Source organism: Chroicocephalus ridibundus, chromosome 3 (assembly GCF_963924245.1).
Source record: "Chroicocephalus ridibundus chromosome 3, bChrRid1.1, whole genome shotgun sequence".
NCBI classification, from domain to species: domain Eukaryota; kingdom Metazoa; phylum Chordata; class Aves; order Charadriiformes; family Laridae; genus Chroicocephalus; species Chroicocephalus ridibundus.
In genome coordinates, this window is record NC_086286.1 from 3,999,286 (window position 1) to 4,021,739 (window position 22,454).

At 43.6% G+C, this 22,454-nt stretch overlaps 1 protein-coding gene across 2 annotated transcripts in view; it reads left to right on the forward strand.

Annotated features, from left to right (window-relative positions):
- PLCB1 (phospholipase C beta 1) overlaps positions 1 to 20,037 on the forward strand; it is a 398,333-nt gene extending 378,296 nt beyond the window's left edge. The window contains exon 32 of one of the 2 annotated variants that reach the window (XM_063331245.1): positions 16,676 to 20,037. In XM_063331245.1, the coding sequence (XP_063187315.1) occupies positions 16,676 to 16,906 (231 nt within the window). In that variant the 3' untranslated portion in view covers positions 16,907 to 20,037. The remainder of the gene's footprint in view (positions 1 to 16,675) is intronic. The other variant, XM_063331246.1, reaches the window with a different exon arrangement.
- Positions 20,038 to 22,454: the final 2,417 nt, after the last annotated feature.

Below are 22,454 nucleotides of genomic sequence, written 5' to 3' on the forward strand. Positions count from 1 at the left end.
TCAACAGCAGAAACCTAAGATAAAATTTTTGAGACACAAGAAGAGAATGTAGACTTAGAAGTCTGGTCTGAACATGCAGCTCTCTCTCTTCCATGCAAAATGGCTTTCCCGCTAGGACGTTTTGGCCGGGTAGGGATGGCTCATGAGAGCTCTAAAAAGTAAGACCTAAAATCTTTTCCTACGCTTTCCTCATCCTTTAAGCCGTGTTTCAAATGAACACTTAAGTGCATGATAGTGTTTTTCAGTGGGGCTTCAGCCATATGTAGGTGTTGTCGAGAATCAAGCTGGCATTTTTTCTGAACCTGGATTTTTGTAAGTCTTTTAATAGCTGTTACACACCACCAGAATTCTGCATGGTGCAATGTCAGCCTCCGTGTTTAATGACTGTATGGCCTGTGGGAAGGATATTGCATGTGGTAGCTCACATTCTGACAGCTTTATTTTCACAAAGTGTTAATGCCTGAATAAAACATACGGCGTGGAGCTCATAGGACAAATGATTTCACAAACTGCTGATACTGAGGTTAGTATTTCTAGAAACTATTAGCGTATAGAATAGCTTATCTGTGGTCCTTCTTGAGTTTATTTGTATTAGTTGTTTGGATCACAGTTTTATTCTGCAGTGTTATATAGGTCAGTGAGATCTCAGTGTAATATTTCCACTCTTAAAACTTTCCTTTCTGCTGAAAATTATGCGGGTGCAGTTTTCAAAGCAGAGATCGGGTTGCAGGAATCAGTATTCCTGACAGGACCGATGGCCCTGGTGGCAATTACACCCTTCCCTGTCCTTTTAGTAATACACCTCACACCGCAGAGCTTGGATGCTGCTGAAGTTGAGGTGTGATAGATGTACGAGCCTGTAATGCTAAGCAGCGTGGAAATTGTAGAAGCTCCTGGGAGCGGTAACTCACTGTCAGTCTTTTTCTCGGGGAATCATTGTAATTCTGAGCAGGGGCTCACGCTCTCCATGGCATAATGGAATAAATTCTGCTGTAACTTCTCCCCAATTCCATGTCAGTGTTAACGTCTCCTTTTGGCCTGGAGTACCCTTCATTCCCATTTGTATTCAGACAGACACTCCTGCGGCTCCCACTTGAAAATACTAATTGGTTGAAAATTAATTCAATTTTTTAAATTATTACTTAGCTTTTTTACTTTTTAAGTGAGGGGTTTTTTTTAAGACTGGGGTTAATTTCTTCTAGTATCAGCTGCCCTTTGATGGCTGCGACTCCCTCATAAGCAGATTTAGTTCAGTGATAGAAATCATTGAGGATTTTGCATAGGCCAAGATCCTCTCTATTGGCTGCTGCAGGAATTGATATAGTGTGAAAAAGCAATAAACCTGCTCATAGGTCCAGATCTTTTATGTGAAATAGGTGTCTGCTTTCCCACCCAATCTCCAGTAGAGTAGAGAGTACATATTGTAAATATGAACGTTGCCTGCTAAGAAGTTTATGTATTCCGTGCCCTGCTGCATTCCTTTTTGAAAAGTTTTCTGGGCGAGTAAGCTGGCTTCACCACCCAGTCGTCCCAGGCTGATCAGCTGTTACAGGTGCCCACCACGACAATGTCCATTTTCATGTCCAATTCTGGCCCCTCTCTTACAATATGTAGGAGATCAGGAAAAAAAATAAAATCTTTGATAAATATCTCACCAAAGACCCTTTTTGTACCTGTCGTCCCTGAACCAATTGTGTCTTTTATATGAATATTTCAGTAATGTGAATTTTTATACGAAATCTGTGTTTATGCCAGTAAAGTCATTATTTTGATTTACTTAAAAATAATCAGATGCCTTCCCTTTTTGCCCCTGTTTTGTGAGTATGTGCATCCACAAGCACACAGACACGTCATAAGAGGATTGACTTAGTGTTCACCCTTGTTTCCCTCCTATAACCATTTATCAGTAGTAGTGAGAGCACTTTTGTGATAAACATGCATATAATAGAGAACACTTTTTAGTGTCTTAAGAGAGTCACATATTGAGTGCAGGACACTGACATTAGGAAATCTCACAGTGGCTAGGCTGAACGTTCAAGGGGATCTCTTTTTCTTTTGTGCACAGAAGTGTAATCCGCTATTTTTCGAGGATAAAAAGAGCTGTGTTACACACAAAAAGCTGACTGCCCAATGCTCTGCCTTTTCTTATTTAAAAGTCCAATTAAGCATAGGGGAGAGGAGAGAGGAAGGTGGAACAGCTCTGGAATTGCTGGTGCAGCATGCAGAGAAGTCCGGCAGATAGTGAGCTGCTGCAGTTTGTCTGACTTTAAAGGAGCATCGCTCTCGGGTACAATTACCTCCGACAGGCATCCTTTTCAACACGGAATATTTCAGCTGCTTTTTTTCCGATTTCTATGTCAGGAAGACACCATTCCCAAGATCTGTTTGAATCAGCTGAATGTTTTGTCTGACTCCTCATTCATGCCGCAGGCAGAAAGGATTTGAGGAGAAAACACCTACCAATTAATGGCTGCACTTTTAAAATAATCCCAGGTCCCATCCTGGCTGCAGTCAGCCGCTGTGACTGATGTGGCAGTCCACGCTGTGTGCCTCTGACAGATGCCAGCGTGAACCAGCTATAATGGTACAAATGCCAAACTGTAGTTTCAGTGTATCAGTGAAGCAAAATACGACCAGACAAGAGAAATTCAGTTGTCCTAAGATCTGTTCTGCAAAGGCAGCAAGACGTAAAAGGGTGGGCTGAAGCCTTTTTTGAGAGCCCAGAGCCACAACAGCAGGAGAGAGAGAAACCAAAAATGGTGCCTTCTCCTGACGTATAGACCAGATGTGCCTCTGCAGCCGGCCTCCCTCTCACTTCTAAAAGAGTAACTAAACTCTTTAAATTTCCCACCCACGTTTACCTTGCATTTGTAAATGATCCTGTTGCAGAATCTTCTTAATCAGCTGTCCTTCAGGTTATGTATGTTGCTCTCCTTTGCATTAATCACAGGACTTCTTTTCTTTTTTTGTTTGAACACGGTCGTACCGTACGATCGGAAAATGAATGCACTGCAAATGCAACGCTGCAAATTAAACACGTGGATAACGGCTTGTGGCTCCGGTAGTCGGTGTTAGCGTGTGATGAGAGAGAACAGTAAACTGAGAAGGAGTTCTCCTGTGAATTCAGTGCCCCCATTATCTCTCCTTCTTTATCCGAAGGGCTGAGGAAACCTTTTTTGTTAGCCAAGACAGCTTGGTGCTTCGGCTTAATTTTCATTGCATAATTTTAAATACAGATCGTGTCTACAGTGCTGCAATTAATGGATAGCCTAAAGACTTATTATTTCAAACTAATTGATATGTAAGAAAGTTTAAATAACCTAAGTGATAAGAAATTTTTAGGAATAACTTCTGTAACTAACTCAGAATAATCTTTTTACTGTTACATAGAGTAGCAGATGACTTAATTGTTCACTCACCATCACCAAGTCTAACACTTGTCCGTATTTCTATAGTTCTAAATACATTTCTGTGAGATGGGGAAAAGATGACATTTTGTAGTCACTGTTCTAAAAGGGTTTTTTGAAAATTAATAATCTCATTCATTTCTGATAGTTGTCTACCATCATTTGGAATACTCCCAAAATTCAAGACAGATTTCTGTTATCTTCAACAAAAATGTGCACTCTACGCATATTTTAAATAGAACTTTAAACCAAGCAACCAATGTTTTCAAAGTATTATTTTGCTTCCTTAAATAACTTGATCATTTATAAAAGGCCTTTATTTTTCTAGTGCTCATTAAACTTATCTTCAACTAGATTGTGATCAGAATTGGCATCAGAGACTACACTGTAAAGTTGTAAGACCTCTCTAGAACTTTTTAATGCTTTTGGAACATGTCAAGTACTGAAGTAATAATAAAATACTGATAGAGCATTGAAAAGATAAGTTCTTATAATGGAAAGAGCTTTTGTTCTACTGCCAATTTATTTTTTTCTTAAATAAGGTTTTGTGTGGTACAAAACTTTTCCAAGATAGAAGCTACCAATAGTGATACACGTAAATGAAATCAGATTAAAAACAAATCTGAGCTCTCAGGAGATCATGTTATACATTTTGATGTCATGCCTCTCAGTGGAAAAAAAAGCAAAGGACTTGGTGAAGTTCCATGAGATTCGTCTCGGTTCAGGCTTGACCCTCTGGTGAACTAAACTTGGATGAACTGTGTTAGCTTCAGAAGGAGAGAAGCCAGGGACTAAATCCAGCACGCACTGATGGCAGTACCAAAGCTCACTCTTCCTGTAGTAGGCTTGAGATCTGGATGAGGCCCCAGTGTGACCTCCACGTGCTGTGGCCCACTGACATCGGTGGGGAAGGGAGATACCAAAGGAACTGAAGTGGTTGTAAGCTGTAGTAGTATCTCTTATTTTCCTGTCTCTGATGGCTTCTAGGGAATTTGCATTTCCCTTTTCCTAGCAACGGGAAGGTCTGACCACAAAACCCAACTATGCTATTGGCAATATCATTAAGAGATCTGTTCAAGAGGACTTTAAGATGTCCAACTGCACAGCAAGATGAAAAGCATGCCATAGTGCAGACTCAAACACACAAGCACTATGACACACCCGATTTCTGTCACCAGTAACTATGACACACCCGATTTCTGTCACCAGTAGCTCACTGAAGATATTCCACCACACCTGAGAAGAGCTGACCTCAGGATCTGTGCTGGCTGGTTGGGCTGCAGCATGCTCAGGGTGGTAGTCCTTCACCCACACTACGCATTAAGAGAGCAAAACACCTTCAGAGGTTTCCCTTCTTCATGGAGCTCAGGTGCTCAACAGAAACCACATCAGATTGTACGCAGAGAAAGGCGGGCAGGTCTGGACGCGAGAATGACACCTGACGTTCTCTGTGGGAAGTTGTTACGTCTACCTGTCTGTTGAAGCAGGCTTGGATTTTAAGCAGCAACTCGGTCCTGTTTCCTAGACTCTTTCATGCCTTGCAGTTTCCTTACATCAGTCAGACAAGAGAGCTGAAAATCCTGAACCTCTGACACACATCTTTTGCGCTTCTTTACGAGTCAGGTTACCTTCAGAGCTCTGCTGGGGAAGGAGTGTGCACTTCATGCCATTTTGTGCCAGCGGTGCCTTCCTTTGACCTGGTTGGTTTGCGCCTGTACTTAGATGGTTGACAGTTCTGTGGGTTCAAAAGCCATCAAAGTCAACCACCTTCTTCTTGTAGGCTGAAGTGAACTTTGGGTGTGCCCTTTAACAGGCAGGAGTTCAGGCTGCTCTGCACAGCAGTGCGACGGGCTTTGTCGTGTTTCTCTAGCTTTATGAAGTTACCTTATATGGCAGTTTTTGCATTGTGGGACGCTTGCTGAACGTCATTAAGTAAAGTCTTCTGCATGGTTCATTTAAATTTGATGGGTAATTAGAAAGTTGCCCGAGTTTGCAGTAGTCAGCGTTAATATGACCTTTGGAAAAAATGTTTAAATAAAAAACAACTGAACTGAAATATTAATCCCTTGAACTTAATCATGAGGATGGCTCCAATAACCTCCCATTGCATGGTACCACTTAATCCAGTAATAGCAGCACAGACAAGAAGAGGAGAGGTTTGTGGTTTTTTTCCTTTTAAATTCATTGTAGTATCGGGAAGTAAAACCCCTCAGGCTATTTTTAATTAGGTTGAACCTCTGGGCAGTGCCACTCTTACATTAAGCTATAAAGTTTTTAAGAGTTGCAGTTAAAATTCCACACTAATTTTGCTGCTCAAGTCAAAAAAAAAAAAAAAAAAAAGTGTGTTGTGTAATACAGCATGAAACGAGAAGTGGTGGATATATGGATGAAACAATGGTGGAAGTAGAGAGACGTGAAGATAATGGTAACATATAAACACAGAGCAGCCGTAGATGGTCTCTGTATCCTTAGCAATGACACGTCTCCATTTGATGGTCATTAGATAATAATGAACGTATACATCAATATATAAATTTGAATCGAGTCCCAACTTTTTGTCATTGTTAAACTCAGCCTCAAAACTTTCCTGATATTTGGAAGTACAAAGGCTAAAATACTGAACCATCATTTCTGGAAGATGGAAAATGAGGGACGGTAGCTCCGTCTTTGCTGTTAAACTTCTGCCAGGTCCTGAATAGATTTTTTTCGTTAGCTTGTTATGTTAGAAAATAATGGGTCCGTCACTAAATTGGCTCTTCTCTGCTAATAGTAAAGAGGAAGCCAGATTCGTGTTGTTAATGAGTTAGGAAATATTTTGGACTAGCCTTCGTTGTTACAAGGGCTCACAGAACTGCAACTACTTGAAAAGATTTTCAAAGAAACTTCTAAGGCTTTGATCTTGATTCAGAGAGTGCTTGCTTTCTAGTCTAAAATCATTCATTTTTAACAGGATATTAACAGAAGGGCTTTCTGCTCAGTAATTTTCCAAGCAGACTTTTCAATGAGGCTCCATCCTGCGGAGGGTTTCTGATGTGAAGAGGTAGAGTCAGTGCAAGGTAAACTTCAAAGTGCAGCAGAAGGATTTATGAGTGAGATTATTTTTTGAACTGATGATGCCTCACTTCTAAACCTCAGTTCTAAACCTAAACCTGTTCCCTAACAGTTATCAATGGCATGGAAACTACCGCGAGCACGTACCTTGGGAACCGCGCCGTCTCAGCATACACAGACCTCGGTGTATGTTAGGAGCTCTCATTACTGGAAACAGGCTGGAGGGTCTGGGCTGCGCAGGAAGGGCAGAGCGGGATGTCGCAGTGAAAGGAGGTGCCAGACTTAATCATAGGACGACTCTGTTCCTCTTCCATTGAGTAGCACAGTGATGCCACTAGAGAGAGACAGAGAAATAGATTATTTATTTCCTTTTCATTGTCGTATTTGAGAAGAAATCTCTTTGTTTGGAGGGAATTTTCTGCGATACTGATGGGACCTGTTAGAGATGTCCTGCCAAGAGTCAGACACAGGCGACACTGTAATTATCTATTAGCAAGGTGGATGTGAGAGACTGAACACCACTTTGTTATACTGTATTCAGAGTTCCATTTAGGCGAGGATCCAGAAGCTGCGGTGAGAGTTTTACCACATTTTTTTCAGATCTGTACTTCATCAGCTCCTGAGCCCTCACGCAAGAGGCCTTAAGCACCTGAAGCTTTCGTTTCTTCTCTTTGTCCGCTTCCAGAAATAACCAGAATCCCTCGCTCTGCGGGACAGCACCACTTTTAGGCAAAATACATTATCCGTAAAGTGGCCCCGCGGATTCCAGGGGCCCCTGGAGACATCCCGCTCAGCTGCCGTGGTGCTGCACAGCTCTGAGAGTCCCGCATTCTCCGGTCCACCCGGGATTTGAAATATTTCTGGAATATATTGTTGCTGTTATAACCTCAAGATGTCACTTAAAAGGAGTTTCCAAGGGACTGTTATGACCTCTTGAGCTGAGAGTTACAATACTGCTACTCTTCCAAGGCCTTGTGCTGTTGGACAGTCAGCTGCCTGTTTACAGGGTGCCTTGGAGGCATCGTGGAAGTGGAAAAAATCACTCATTAGAAGGTGCACTGATTTTTTTTAGTTGTTTGTTTTCAATTCAGTATCCAAAATATGGACAGCACTCTGTAAAAGGACCAGTTAAGAAGCTCTATTTGAGCTATGTCACTAGAGTTATTTATCTTGGATCCACCCCAATAAAGTAAGGGCAGTATCTGATGATAGATGAGACTTCAGTGGAGTTTCTCTGGATTTACTGCATTGAAACTGAGCAGATTCACTTTTGCTTACAGCGAAGCTAACTTACTCCAGTGATAATGAAAAAGAGCAGAATCTATCCTTAAAATGTTATACGTGCTCATGGAAAGGCGATTTTTTTCCCTTTCATATCAGCTCAAATTATCTTTATTCATATGCATCATGAGATGCATAGGTCACGTATTTATAGAGTCATCAGGAAAATAGTTGACAGCTTAAGAAAGCATTTTGTCCACAAAAGGAAACAATTACACAAAATAGTCTTCAGAAAGAAGAGTGATTCCAAGTATACAGCTTACAAGGCACAGAGCAGGGCTTTGCATGAGAATAAACTGCTCTACTGATGAAGAAATGGGAAACAAAAGTTATCGTAAAGAAAATCCTCCCATAGAATTCAGCACAAGCTGTGTCTTTAAAGAAAATGCAAGAGGTCTGAAAATGCTACTAATAATACAGCTGCCAGTAGGAAAAGATGACCGGTTTAGGCTTTTGCTGTAAGAAGCTTCCCTAACGCAGAAGATTTTAGCAGAGGTACAGTACAGGCAGATGTATATAAAACATATGTATAACCTGGGCAACACTGTTGGGCATCTCATCGCTCAAACATTTATTTTTTAATGAGCTCTTGGAATAGACGTTGGTTTACTATGCAGAAGGAAGATACGAGTTTCTTTATGAGAGTGTTAAAATCTAGGAGCCCAGGTCCCAGGTTTCTTCACAGTCCCATTGGTTTAATTGAGGTTGCAGTTAATAAAGGTGGAGACGCAGATTGACGAAGGCCCTAAGGTTACAGTCTAATGCCTTGAGACAGCAGATGTTAAAGGACTCATTTATATGGGGACTTGTTGTACATTAGGGAGGCACAGCAAATCACCCTGGCTTTAACAGGAAGAGATGCGAAGCTGAAACACGGAAGATAACAGGGGAAGTCCAAGGGGGAGTATATGAATAAGGTAAGATAACTCAGTGTACAGTTTCTAGACTCCTTGGCTTGTGATGTGCTTCAGGTGCTACAGTGGTGTTTTCAAGCCCGTCTTGGGGCAATTTCTGAAGGAAAGCAAGTGGACTGTGCAACCTGTCGACATAGGAAGGCAGGGGGGGATCAGTCAAAAATACAACCCCTGCAGAAGCAGAATAGCATGGAGAGCGTGCAGGGTTGGAATTTCGACTCGGTGTGTTGGAGTCGAATTTAGTTTAATTTCATGCTCAGCTATATTGTCTAGGAGTAGCTATGTTAAGCCCAAACGTTAACACGGCGGCATGTTCTTTTTTGCGCTCGCTTGAGGTCACTGGGAGAAAAAGAAAAAGAGAGCATTGAGGTGCTCTCTGCGCATGTAGAGATGTTACCTCCTTTCCCAGGCCTAGATAAACAGCTTCGCAAGAAACTGCATTTCCCAGCTGCTTTCTTTGGGCTATTCTTCCACGTGTCAGAGGTGGGTATATCACTTTTGGAAAGGTCTGGCAGAGGAGTCCCAGGTTCTCCTCAAACCTGTCACCCTCACTGCAAGTCACTGTCTTCTGCGGCCCCCCATAGCAGGCTGACGGCTGCAGAGGGACTGTGGCCACAAGGCGCGAGGACAACTAAGCAGTGGCTACTCCTTTGCCTTCCCAGCAGAAATCTGCTTAGTGGAGGGAATAACACGGTCCTTAATAAGAAGCTCCTTCTGTTTCCAATTAAACAAAAATTGCTGCCTGTAAATCACTTGATCCCTGAGCTCTGTTCCTGAATTTCACTCTCCCTGTTACTGAGCCTCCATCTGCTTTTAACAATTCTTGCTACTCATATGTCTTTTAATGCTGTATCCCTCCAGAATGACTTTCTAATTAAGTAAGCTCTGAAAATGAAAAGCAGCAGAACAGCAGCTTGCTTGCTCCCTGTACCCTTAATCTGGGAGTCCTCTGTGTGCTGTTTTGGAAGCTAAATTGAGGTCGCTGACATTATGCATATTTGTTGTCTGATGCAGTCGTAAAAGCCCCCAAATTCAAACTTATCTTTAGACACATGGGTCAAACGTTTGCAGGAAGAAAAGTCGCTCTTTGGACCTTCGGGAGATTGAGAGAAACGGGAGGAGTGAGAAAGGAGCCACAATGGCAGAGCAGGATTTCTGTTGTAATGTGCTTTCACTGGCCAGCGAGAAGATCGGTGTCGCTGCTGTTAAGAAAATAAACACCTCCAACGACACGGGAGAAGGAAAACGGGAGCTTTGCTAAACAGAAATATCCTGTAGAGGTTGCAGTCCCCCTTTTGTTACAAATCGTGTAGTAACCGGTTACTGCCTCTTGTCAAAATCCATTCTGCTGAAATTGCACAGAAGAAATGAATGCAGTTGAGCTTCTCATCGGTAAAACAAAAAGAACAGGTATTGGTTATGGGGAATTAAACATTACATTGCACGTGGGTAGTGCTGCGGTAATTATGGATACAAATCAGTATCACGCTTCAACTGGTGAATAAATACAATAATCAAATACCAAAAAAAGTCATTATTTTGCTATTTTGCTGCCCTTCCTTAAGGGGAGATGGCGCAACTTACAAATTTTTCACGTTTGGACTCAGAACTCAAATATTGTTAAAATACCTGTGCAGCCTGCTCTGGGTGACCCTACGCTGGCAGGGGGTTGGACTAGATGATCTCCAGAGGTCCCTGCCAACCCTCTGATTCTATGAAAATCTTTTTAAAAACTTGAGAATAAAGAGTTTGCTGTTGGAAACGTCAGACATCGTTGGAGGTACCAAACTGTTTAGTCCTCAGAGTGCATTTTTACCTGGATCGTTGAGCCAGGGTTTTTTGAGTATTTTTCATTCATAATTCAGTGCACCATTCAGAGCAAAAACGAGTGTGATCAGGGAAACAAAGTACTTAACGAATAGTGGAAAATGAGACAGATTTGAAAGGAGGGATAAAAGAAATGCAAAACCCAAAAAACTGGCCTTACAGAAAAATTGCAAGTGGACTAGAAAACCTGAGACCTAAAAAAGTTGATTTTGAGTCAGATCAAATTTTTGCAGTGGAAGAACTTAATCAAAACAAAGATGGCCATAATGAATGGTTTTGATTCAACAAAATTGCATTTTGGTGGGGTTTTTTTTCCTCAAAACGTGTAACCAGTTGTATTCCATCCATAAATTTATCAAAACGTTTTTGCTTGAAGTTTAATTCTTGAGATGCTTTTTAAGTAGTGACCCTTCTGTTATTTTTGAGTGGAAAATATATTTTAAAAAAATACGTGAGCTGGAATGAATCCCAGTCTGTGTGGAAGTGGGTGGGTTTTGCATCAGATAACCACCTCTGGCACGGGATCTTCCATCAGGAGAGTGGTGCTGACCAGGCCGTGACGGTCACACCGCTGCGCAGACCAAGCATGCAGTATCTCAAGCTGTATGGGGAAGGAAGAGAGGGGAAAATTGTTTGAAAAACACTTTCATCGCTAACTTCCGAAACACCACTTTTAAGGCACAATGGGAAGGAGCGGCAGCGTTTGCATTAACAGCTTCAAAGGTGTTGCTGTGGCAGGAAGGGAGATGGGCTGGACGTGGTTTCCCCCACAATTTCCCTTTCCCTTGGGGTGCCGGAGGGAGGGGGAGGAGGTCAGATGGAAGCGGCGCTGCCTGTCGGCCAGCTGTGCGTCCGCCTCGTGTCTTCAAGCCATGGAGCCTGGCTGCAGGGTACGTGCAGTAGACTTTCACCAGACTCTGGCAATAGCAGCAGCCCACAGAGGCATTCCCAAACTCGCCATGTGTGTGACAGGGTCACCTTTTAGTCCGCTGCTTGTTTTTAATGCACCCAGTAAGGTCTCTGCTTCTCACACCTGAGGTCCTAGACGCGGTTGCCATTTCTGTTTGTGCAGATACCTGCTTCCCACAGCTTGAGCTACTGCAAAACTTTTCTTAACTTTGCTCTACATCTGAAACTTCTGGCAGCTCATTATTAGATTCTAGTATCTCATTAGCCCCGCTTGTTTGCTTATCCACAGTTATCTTAAAACAATCCTGAAATGCAAAAAAAGGATTCTGCAGCAGGAAAGAGGGAGGAGATGGATTTCAGGTAGCGAGAAGGGAGAGGAGTTCAGTATTTGAAGCTTAAACTTGGGGACAAGATAATATGAAACACCATAAATGTGGAATAATTAAGGATTAAGGGGTTCAACATATTTATTTTCTTTTTTAATTTTCTAATTTTTTTTAACCTAAACACTCTCTGTGAACTTCGGGCCTCCTGGTAACTTGTGTTGGCAGCACGTTGCGTTTTTCATGTGATCATTTTATTTTTGTTCTTGGTAGAAACAGAAGTTCATTAGATCACATTGCAAGTATGCAAAAGTCTACAGGGGCTTGATCGGGATAGCCTGAAACCACAGTTCCTGCTTCTGTAATTCTTTATTGATCGCAGTTACTTTTTTTAATGCTCTGGTCACTATTTTAATGCTATGCTATGTTATTTTGGTAGTTTTAATAATAACAGCTAGGTACAAATGCTATAAATACTTTTAATAATACCACCCGTTGCCTTTTCTGAGTGCATTTTCCTTGCTTTAAGCTGAATGACCATATTCGCTTTCCCCTCCCACATTCCAAGGAAGGGTTGCTGAGGCCTTTCCCTGAAGGATGACCCTTTTTGGAAAGGGGTTGTAGCCCCGGCTGCCGATGAGCCCTTTGAATGGAGAGGGAATGAGAGTCCATCAGCTGGGCAGCTGGCTGGCCGCCAGGAGCCCTGCTCACTACGGCACGGGCTTACTCACGGAAAGCCCCGCTCGTTTTCCATCCCCAAGGCCCCGGGGCTGCATTGGTTGTAGTCGAGGGTCAAAGGTTTGGGTGGTGGGCAAGCCCAAGCCCCTGCTCGGTCACCCGTGCTGCCTACCGGCTGGCCGAAGTCCGAGGGGTGCCTCAGGCACGGCTTCCCTGTGGAAACCCTTGTGGGGCAGAGCTAACAGAGGCAGGACAGTCGCAAACAAAGCCCCACCGTATCTGCTGTTACTTTGAGCAGGACAGCTTGGTGACCTGGTGATCCGCAGCCCATTCCAAGCCTGTGCTGGTGTATGTCTAGTTTGATAAGCGATCACATAAATGGAGTGGGGGAGAGCCCTTTCAAACCGGCAGCAGCTGAGGATGGCACCTCCTGAGCTTTGATCCCTACCTAAGCATCATTTCTCTCCTTCTGTCGCTTGGAGATATAATACCGGTACGGCCCGATACCGATGTGAGTATCAGCTGATGTTTTTAGCTAGCACTCTTGTGTAAAAAATAAAGGGAAGCGTATATTCAAGAGTTAGAGCTTCTGACCACAGCCGTCAAGAGCGACTAATGCATTCATCTCCTGTCCCCAAGGACCCCGCTGCAAACACATAATGATGGCTCCAAGTTTTAAAGTATTAACCCATTGCCTGTAAATAAAGTACACAGGAGTGTGATTTACCTGAACAAGAAATAATGTTTCCAACCCTTGTGGGATCCTAAAGCCGCATGGAGGTGACATCAATAAGTCATTCTTGTTGGGGGTTAAAGAAAGGACAAAGGATCTATAAGAGGGCAGATAGTGAGATAACGGAAGAAGGTTGTTATGTGTTAATGGGAACAGTGGTCTAGATAATGATCTGCCCGTCTAATCATCATTCTCATTTTCCCCCCCTTGTCTGGCTTCAAAAACCTAAAAGCAAGCGTAGGTCACCTTGTTTAGTAGGTAGAGAGCAGAGAAGTCGGGGTAGACGGACTTGTGATGGGAAGCAACCCAAGGGGACAGCAACCTGGCAGGTGAGGCCACGCAGGGCCGGAGACTGGTGGGGCGCTGGTTGTGCAGAGAGGTTTTTACTTACGCACACGCACACTGACACGGCACTTTGTCGTGCCATCAGCAAATCAAATAAAAGACAGACATGACAACTGCTACTAATGGGAGGGCAGCTTTCCATTAGTGAATGCGCTGTAATGTCCCTGTAAAGCCACAGAATGTGGTTATCGTTGTCTAATAGAAGGATACTGAGGCTTTTTTTTTTAAAAAAAAAAAAAGCTATTTTTTTTGAGCCAGCTGGTTTTAAGCAGCCAACTTGTTTCTTTAACCTTGACCCACAGCTGCTTGCCGTTGTTGTGCCTGTGGCCGGTGGTTTAAGGAGAAGTGCGGCCAATGCACCGTGAGGCTGTCGTGGGTTTGCCAGCCCCGGGCGCGCTGAGGAAGACTTCAGCGAGGGGTGAGGCCTGCAGTGGGATGGCTGCGCTGCGCCCAGCCTCACCCGTTGTGCTCTTCGTTGCAGCTGGAGTCTCGTGTGATAGCGCGAGGGTCAGGGAATGGGCTCTGAGGTGCTCAGCTGAAGCTGAGCGAGGGAAAGGACCGACACTGCCTTTGAAATCAAAAAGAAAACCTAATTTTTAGACACTGTTGTAGTTTTAATCAACCCTCCCTGTCTACTGTCTGCTCCTTCTCAACTAACTTCAACCTTCTCGTGATTAGATACCTGCATAGACTGTCTCTGGAGACACTGAAGAGAGAGAGGCAGCTCCAGATTCATGTCTTTTCTATTAAATGCTTGACTTAAGGGGGGATTATCCACTGGAGGCGCGTTAGGAGCTGAGTATTAGACACAACTGCTATCTAACAACATGCTTATGGTTGCACAGGGTTCAGATAGCGTTCAGTTTCTGAGGGATTTCCAATATTTCTATTGCTCTTAAACCTAATTAAGCAAATCAAGGTTCTGAAGGTAGTTGAGAGCCAGGAGACTTTCTCTGACTTTTGATTTTACATACCTCCTTTTATACCTGAGGTGCCCAAAATTTACAAACTCAGTAATTCCGTGTATGACAATGAGATGGGGAAATGCAGCAGCCCATCTCTGGCCCAGACACTCCTGCGTAAAGGAATTCGTGCCCTCTTATAAGGGTTTGTCTTTCGATACAGTGGAGCCTTTCCCACGATTCCTGGACTTATGAAAAATATTGTACACAGAGCTGCCTGTCCCTGCACCACGGCGGTAGACCTTTTGCCTAGAACGTAATCTTTGGATTTGCAATATGACCGAGGTGAGCGCCGTGCTGCCATCACTCTGAAGCAGAGACCAGCGGAGAGGTAGCCTCTCGGTGGTTGAGAAGCTCGTTGGGCAGCAGGCGCAGAGGCCTGGGGCTGCAGGGATGTGAGGGATGATCAGCATCATCCATGGGTTTTTCCTGCCAACCACGCACCAGCGCAGTTCCTCTGATCATACGTGTACTCTTGGAGGCGTTATCAACATGGAGACATAAGGGGGATCCCTTCAAAAATTTCTCTCTAGACATAAAGTCAGAAAACAAAGTTCAGGAAAAAAAGGAAGGTACTGCCTGACAAAGGGGTGTTATGGTAGTGATTGTCTAACAGTTGATACAAACCTACATTTTAGAGTCGGGGTGTATTTAATGCCAATCATTTGTGCCTCAGACTCGCTGTTTGTCAGCACTGTCACGCCAGGGCGGGAAACTGAGGCCAGAGGAGCAGGAAAATTGTCAGAAATAAGGCAGGAAAGAGCTTTAGCAGGAGAACTGCAAGGAAAAAGCCAGATCGTAGATCCTGAGGAAGAAAAGCTGCAGAATTTGTCTAATTAAGGAATGTAGAACTAGACCAGGTGAGCTAAGGACATTGATTTGCACATCAGGAGAAAGGAGAAGAGGCCTCACAAAAATAAAATCAGAGATGCAGGATGAAAACCAGGACAGAAGCACGGGGAATGGGATTGGAAGGGCTCAGAGGGAGGGATAGCGGTAAAGTCACACGCTGTGGACCGACCAAGGATTTTAAGAGTAGTATAGGTCCTAATGTTCCAGGGAAAATTTGTATTAACCTGTTGAGAGCCGTCGCAATGGGGTGAAGGAGACTTGAAACTAGACAGGATAGACTCAAGCACAGAGCTGAAGGTTCAGAATTCATAGCACCTTTATGCATCCGGGAAAAAATATAGCTCAAAATCCAATTGCCTGAGAAACTGTTGTGAAACTGCTGCAGCTACAGTTAGCAGAACCTGACTGACTCCCTCTTTTAAGAAGGTGGGTGGTTGGATGGATGGATGGATGGATGGATGGATGGATGGATGGATGGATGGATGGATGGATGGATGGACGGACGAACGGACAGAGCGGGTTTGGCTTTGGAACTCACCCCTTCTGCTTCCTGCCGTGCTCGTGTTGGTCATGATGAAAAAATTGGCTTTGTCTTCAGTCGAAACCTCCATACACGATTATGTTTTTTTAAATAATGGATCGTGCAGATCCTAACATGGGCGCTAAAAACAAAGGCTATACAAATAAATACTGGGAAAGGGCCCACAGCTTCCTGAAGACTGATAGCCAGATTTCTTTCTGCATGCCTCTTGCATCCTGTTGATGATATGACACTTTTTCCCCAGTAATGTCCAAGACACATACTGCATTAATCAGATAATGTAACTTTCCATGATCTAGCCCTAAGAAATGTAATTTAACTTTTTTTCCCTCCCTCTTTGATTCCCTTTGACAACTGACTTTTTCCTAATGGTTTCTCCAACCCAAGAAATCTGGCAAAAGTTACTATATTGTTCTCAGAGCAATGTTTGCGGTGCGATTAATGTGTGATTAGCTACCTGAAGCTTAATTAAGGCCTGGCTTTTTGAAAGGCTCGTCTGTGATCCATACTGCACTTGAGTTGGGTGTTGTGAAAGCCAGTGGGAGTATGGACACCAATACAGTTAAATCCATGTATATTTTAAGGATTTGGGTACCCAAGGATGGTACCCAAACCCAGCCTTACGCACAAATGGCCGCACGTTCCTTCAGCTTTGCCATGACTGCATGGAAATCGATAGGCGTGTTGGATGTGTGGCGCTAATACGGAAAAGGAAGGAATATATTCTGGGATCATGCAAAAATGCATTATTAATTCCCCCCTCCCCACCCCCGCCTCGTGTGGTGTGTTCCCCATACTGTAGCACTGGTCACATCAGATACACCTGAAGACAGCTTGTCTCTTTTGTTGTAGTTGCAGGTGGAACTTGATCAGGAATATCAAGACAAATTCAAAAGACTGCCTTTGGAAATTCTGGAGTTCGTACAGGAAGCCATGAAAGGGAAAATCAGTGAAGATGGAGACCACAGTTCTGCCCCCTCTTCCCTGGCATCTGACAGTGGAAAATCAAATCATAAACCTCTGCAAAGTGAAGAGGAATTGGAAGAAGAGAATCCGGAAAAAGTATTTGATACTACTTTTTAACTGCCCAAGCAACAATCAGCGCGCCAGGGCGCACCGCTCCCCAGCTGCCCGTCTCCGCTCTCCCGACGCGAGCTGCCGCTGCCACGCTTCGGGAGGCAGGAGGAATCTGCATTCGAGTGCACATTTCCCAAAAGGAACATTTTATAAAAAGTATTGTGCAAAGGTCTTCATTCTCATTCTTCATCTTATTATTATTCTGAAGCTTAGTGCAGCTGTAATGGGAAAATTAATGTTAACCATCCTCTCCTCTTTTTCTTTTTTTTCTTTTTTTTTTTTTTTTTGGCCAATTTACAATGGGTAATTTTCTGGCCATGTTCACTGTTAAGAATGTTTAATGAAGACCAGTGTATTGTACAGAGACAAATGTGTGCGGATTTCCTTTTGAAGTGCCAGTGCAAAGTGCTCCAAACTAATACAGATCCTAGAGAATATTATAACAGTACTTAATCTTATTTGTTTCCCTCTTTATAACTGCACCTTGACAGCCGTACCGTCATTTTACATTTGCACTGAAACATTTAATCCTTTTTAGCTTTGCAAGCACTGGTGGCTTGCTGTCTTGATATTCTGTTTATCACACGGAAAGAAATATATTTGCTGCTGAAAATTCTTGGAACTGTGGGGACAAGAGGCAAACCCAGAGAAGAACTCTGCCTGGAGACTGTCGGTGTCTGTGTACCTCTGTGTTTGTTACACTGCGTGAGTGCATATATGTTTGTATATAGATATATATATATAGCTATATGTGCACACACATCCGTCCATATACACACACGGCAGGTTTCTGTTTGAAGTCGGCGTGGTCTCTTGGCCAAGTGAAACGTTTCAGGGATACGTGAATAGAGAGAATCTTTATGAAAGCGAACAGCTGGGTTATACTGCTATAAAACAGTCATTGAATCATAAAATTCTTTTTGTGGTGTTAGTGTTGTAAATCACAGTAGGTTTAGAATATAAATTTGATATATATTTTGCAGACTCAAAAGTATTGATTTTAAGTATCATATTTTAAGCTTACTGAATTTGATAGGATTATAAACTGTTTAGGACTACAGTATTTGAAATTTAACAGAATCTTCCATTATTTTTAAGACTGAGGCTCAGTTTTACTAAGGTCTGAAATTGAAAAGCAAAATATAAAAACCTGATCACTGTTATTTAAAAACGTATATTAATCTGTTTAACTGACTTCTTAAAATAAGAACAATCAAAAGTTAATGTACTGTACGATACGCATGAGAGAAGTAACAGCACATTTTGAGAAATTTATATCAGACGACAGAGAGACGTTGTGAAAGTCAGGATCTTTGAAGAGGTAAAGAAATGCTATTCCCTGGATTCCCACTCTAACAGAGACAGGAAGGATGAAACCTTACAGAGGGATTCTGGTCTGCGCCCCAGCCAGGGCGTAGCGCTAAAGGCCTTTCCCTGGGCCGGGTGGTGAAGAGGCGTCTTAGGGCGAAGGGTGAACTCGCTCCAAAGACGGCGATCAGCGTCGAGAGGCTCGATCCTGCAAACTCGCAGACCTGCCTTTTCCTGCGCAGCAGCGGGCTCAGCGCAACTCTTCTGGGGAAGAACCATCACGTACACGTTTGCAAGATCGGGGCCTTACTTTGTATTAAAAAAGCAATCGGAGAAAGCAGTCCATTGCATAGGGAGGCATTTTAATACATCGTAACACTTAAGTTACTTTACTTCTGTTCCCTCAGGATTTTAGTACTTTAAAGTAACTTATTTTATTTAAATTGAAGCAATAAAATACAAATCAAGCTTAAGTTTTCAGTTAACTAATGGTGTGTATATATATATAAGTTCAAATCTTGGAAAACAAACAGTATTTTGATGTTTCTTTTTTAAACTTAAAGCAGAAAGACAGAAAAATTGCACATTGTTTGGAGGTCATATTTTGGATTAAACTATTCTGGTTGATGATGATGAAATTAGTGAATGTGAAATTCAAAAATCTGACTTTCATCTTAATGCTAGGAAAGGTGAATCCTCTGTTAATCCTTGTTTTGCACTTTGAAATCAATCACTCATGAAGAACGTAGAGAGTCAACGTGTAATGCTGCATTTTATAAAGTAAAAAGGACATATTGTCTAAACTATTTAAATAAAACCAAACCTGATAGCAGTGTTCACAATAAAACTGAAGGCTCTTGCATTATAGAAGCCGTTGTGCAGCGCAGGCTCTTTGGTGAAATCTTAGCTCCTTTGAATTTCAGCGCTACGTTCCCCTGGACTTCAGCGGAGCCAGGACTTCACCGCAGCCTTCGAAGCAACTTGGGCAAATACCAATTAACCTTTTATTTATATTTAAAAATAAAGGAATATGCCGGTTGGATTAAAGATACTATCAGCTGTAGTCATTTTACAGTACGTTTGTATTTGATCATTTCCTGTACTCACATTTTTTTATATCTGTACAGTGCCACTTTCTGCAGGTGTAAGGTAGCGTGTAATACTGTACATCTTGCATCGTTCAAACTATTTCAGTGAAAACAGATATCATTTAATATTGATATTACTTGAACTAGAGTAAGATAATGAAAAAAGGGTCTTTATGATGTGCAAGTCTTGTGCCTTTTATGTATTTGCCTTGTTCCGTGTTGAATGTGTGGAAATGCTGTATCGTGGACTTTCTGCTGTATAGAATAGAGCTGTCTATATTAAACTAGGTCGTGCACTTCAGATATCTTTACACTACTGAAAATAGCTTGGTTTTGGCAGTATAAACAGAATTTTAAAAATTCTAATGAAGGCCAGACATTTTAGATTTAACATGTTCATAATTATGTTAATTAATGCTCATGTATTAGCTAAACATTCACTGAGAGATAACTAAAGGGACATCATTGCTTGCCTTTCTTTGAAATCAGTGTTGCTCTTGTACATTGTATTAATAGTGTCCGTGATTGATTAGTCCTTGATGATTTGCTTTCAAAGTAGGATGAAATATCTCAGTTAACATGTATATATTTTTCGGTTCCTCGATCTATGGTTGTTTCAGAGGCATAATTCACATTTTTGTAAAAATTCTATGCAATTTTGTGGCATGATGTTTCTTCCACTTGTAATTTTATGTGCTTACGTTACAGATCCAAAGGACAAATAAAAATTTCTTAACACAAGACGGTTGTTTGCTCTGTTCCTTGACTCAAAAGCCTCACTCGACTCAGGAGACCTTACTGACCTCCAAACCCTTACCCCGTCCCCTCTGCTCCCGGGAAGTCACCGAAGGTTCCCCGAAGGTTCTTGTGTTCCCAATGAAGAGAACAAGAAATTGCACGTGCCTGGGCATTCCCCGCCCCTCCCAGCAAAGTGTGCGTTTGCTGGTGCTCTCAAACAAGGGGAAACCCAAAAAGTGCAGGGCAGCCGATGAGCTGGTAAGAAGATTTATTGGTTTACAGGACAGGCTTTTGTAGGACAGGAATTGCATGATTTTCAGCCATACCCGTAAACTGCCTCGACAAATTGCAGCGGCCTTACTTCTCTTCCCGCGCTCCAGCTGTTTCACTCGCCACCTACGCAGTTATGTATGTGCTGTGAAATGTGCCTTTGCTGGGGGCTTCCACTGAGAGCATTGGAAAATAAATCGATTCCTTTGGCTTTTGACTTTCCTTACCCTGTTTAATTTACAATGTAAAAAATTATCTTGGGGAGAAGAGATAAGCAGGTATATTAACCCAGTGTTCTGAGGGATATACCTATTAAAATAAATAGTCTCCAAGGCAGCTAGAGTCAAATTGCTCGCTAGGAGGGGTGCGGGGAAACGGGGTCTGACGAGGGGGATGGACATGGCAGAGGGTAAAAGCAGGCAACAAAGGGAGGGACAGAGCTGAGAGCTGTGAGTTTGACGGCGGAAGACAGAGTAAGGCAGGCGGGGGGAAGCAGATGGGACCGCGGGGTGGGGAGGCAGCGCGGTGGCAAGAATTTCAGGAGGACGAGGGGGAGATGGTGGTGGCCAGCACAGAGGGAAAAGCCAGGAGGCCATGGGAAGGATCGGGAAACAGCCCTCGGCTCCCGCGGGGCTCAGCAAGGCAGAATTCTCACAGCCGGCCGAGCAGGCGACCTCGGCGTTTGTTGTGCTTGGGCCACGGGAGACTGACTTGGCTGCTGAGGAGAGAGAGCGACAGGCTGGGATGTGTGGAAGAGCTGTTTGGAGGCTGACCAAGGGGAGGATGGTGTCGCAGAGGCCAGGCAGTGGGACCAGAGCTGCTATGCAAGGCAAGCCCATTGGGTTGCTGAAGCTTCAAGGGGATTCTGCAAATGCTCCTGGTGATGACCAGGAGAAAACCAGTCCCACCACAGCAGCAGAAGTCTGCTACTGACGGCTAGGGACAGTGACCAAAGACTTCATTTTGGGCTCAAAGGGAATGCTTTGATAGCTAGTGCCAATGCCAGGTTCCACCACGAGTAACTGATCCTCACCTTCATGAGCCTTACATCATTTCCTTCACAGCGATGCAGCTTCCAGGAGAGGACTAGAGCATGCCCGGATCCAACGGAGATGTTGGGCTGGGCGTTGGGGAACGTAGCTGAGCAGGGCAGGAAGGGTTGGAGCGGGTGAGCAGGCTGAAGGGCTGTACAACTGGGCCTCCTAACACCTGGGCACACACTTGAACCTTAGGAAGTAATTTCGAGGTAAGCAGCTGTAACTTTGAACGACAGGAATGGGGGTTTAACCCCCAGGGACTGTATGATACCCTTGGCTGTCAGGAGAGCTCTGAGTGCGGGAGCTGCACAAGTCAAATCTGCCAGCCCTGGCTGAAGCAGCCAAGCTCCTAAAAGCACTGAGTTTCAGCTGCAAAAATTCAGGTCAGCATTTCTTACTGACACGTTGGCTTCAACCACTGCCTTTAGCTTGTTTGGGCGCTCATTCAAAGACCTCTTGCTTGCTCCAGTACCTGTATAGGGCGTACAAGAACCTAACTCTAAATCTCACTTCTGACCTCAGGCATCAAGGAGGCAGGTAGTTTCTGGCTATGGTAGCGTTACCTAATGTGAAAACGGCTAACTCCTCTCCTGGATTTAGCCCGGATCATGCAGAGAAGACACCTGAATGCCAAGTGAGACCGCAGTGGGAACAGTTAATGCTGACCTCCCTTCCCAGCTCTGCCCAGACACAGAGCTTCCCTAAATATGCACGTCAGGATTTGCTTGGCCATCATCAGACGTAGTTCCTCCTCAGAGTGATGGCCCTGCCCTTACTCTTCTCTTCTCTAAGGGCTCAGCAGGAGAAGGAGGAGTCCCTGTGCAGTGACGGAAGAGCTGCTTAGCAAAAGGGGCCAGTGCAGGAAATCAAAGCCACGTGCCAAAAGCAGCAGGCGATGGTCACTAGTGAAGTACGCCAACTGTAGAAACATGGTCTAGGACTAAAACAAGGTCCTTTATAGAGACGCTATCTGCTAGTGTGCTCTGGCAGGACAGTCGGCAGGAGGAAAGGCTTGGGGCTTGTGCTGCTTCCCACAACGTAGGTCCCTTTCACTTCTAAGCGGGTAGGTTTAGAGGTTCAGTTCTGAGGTTCCTCGGGATCAGTATCATGGGG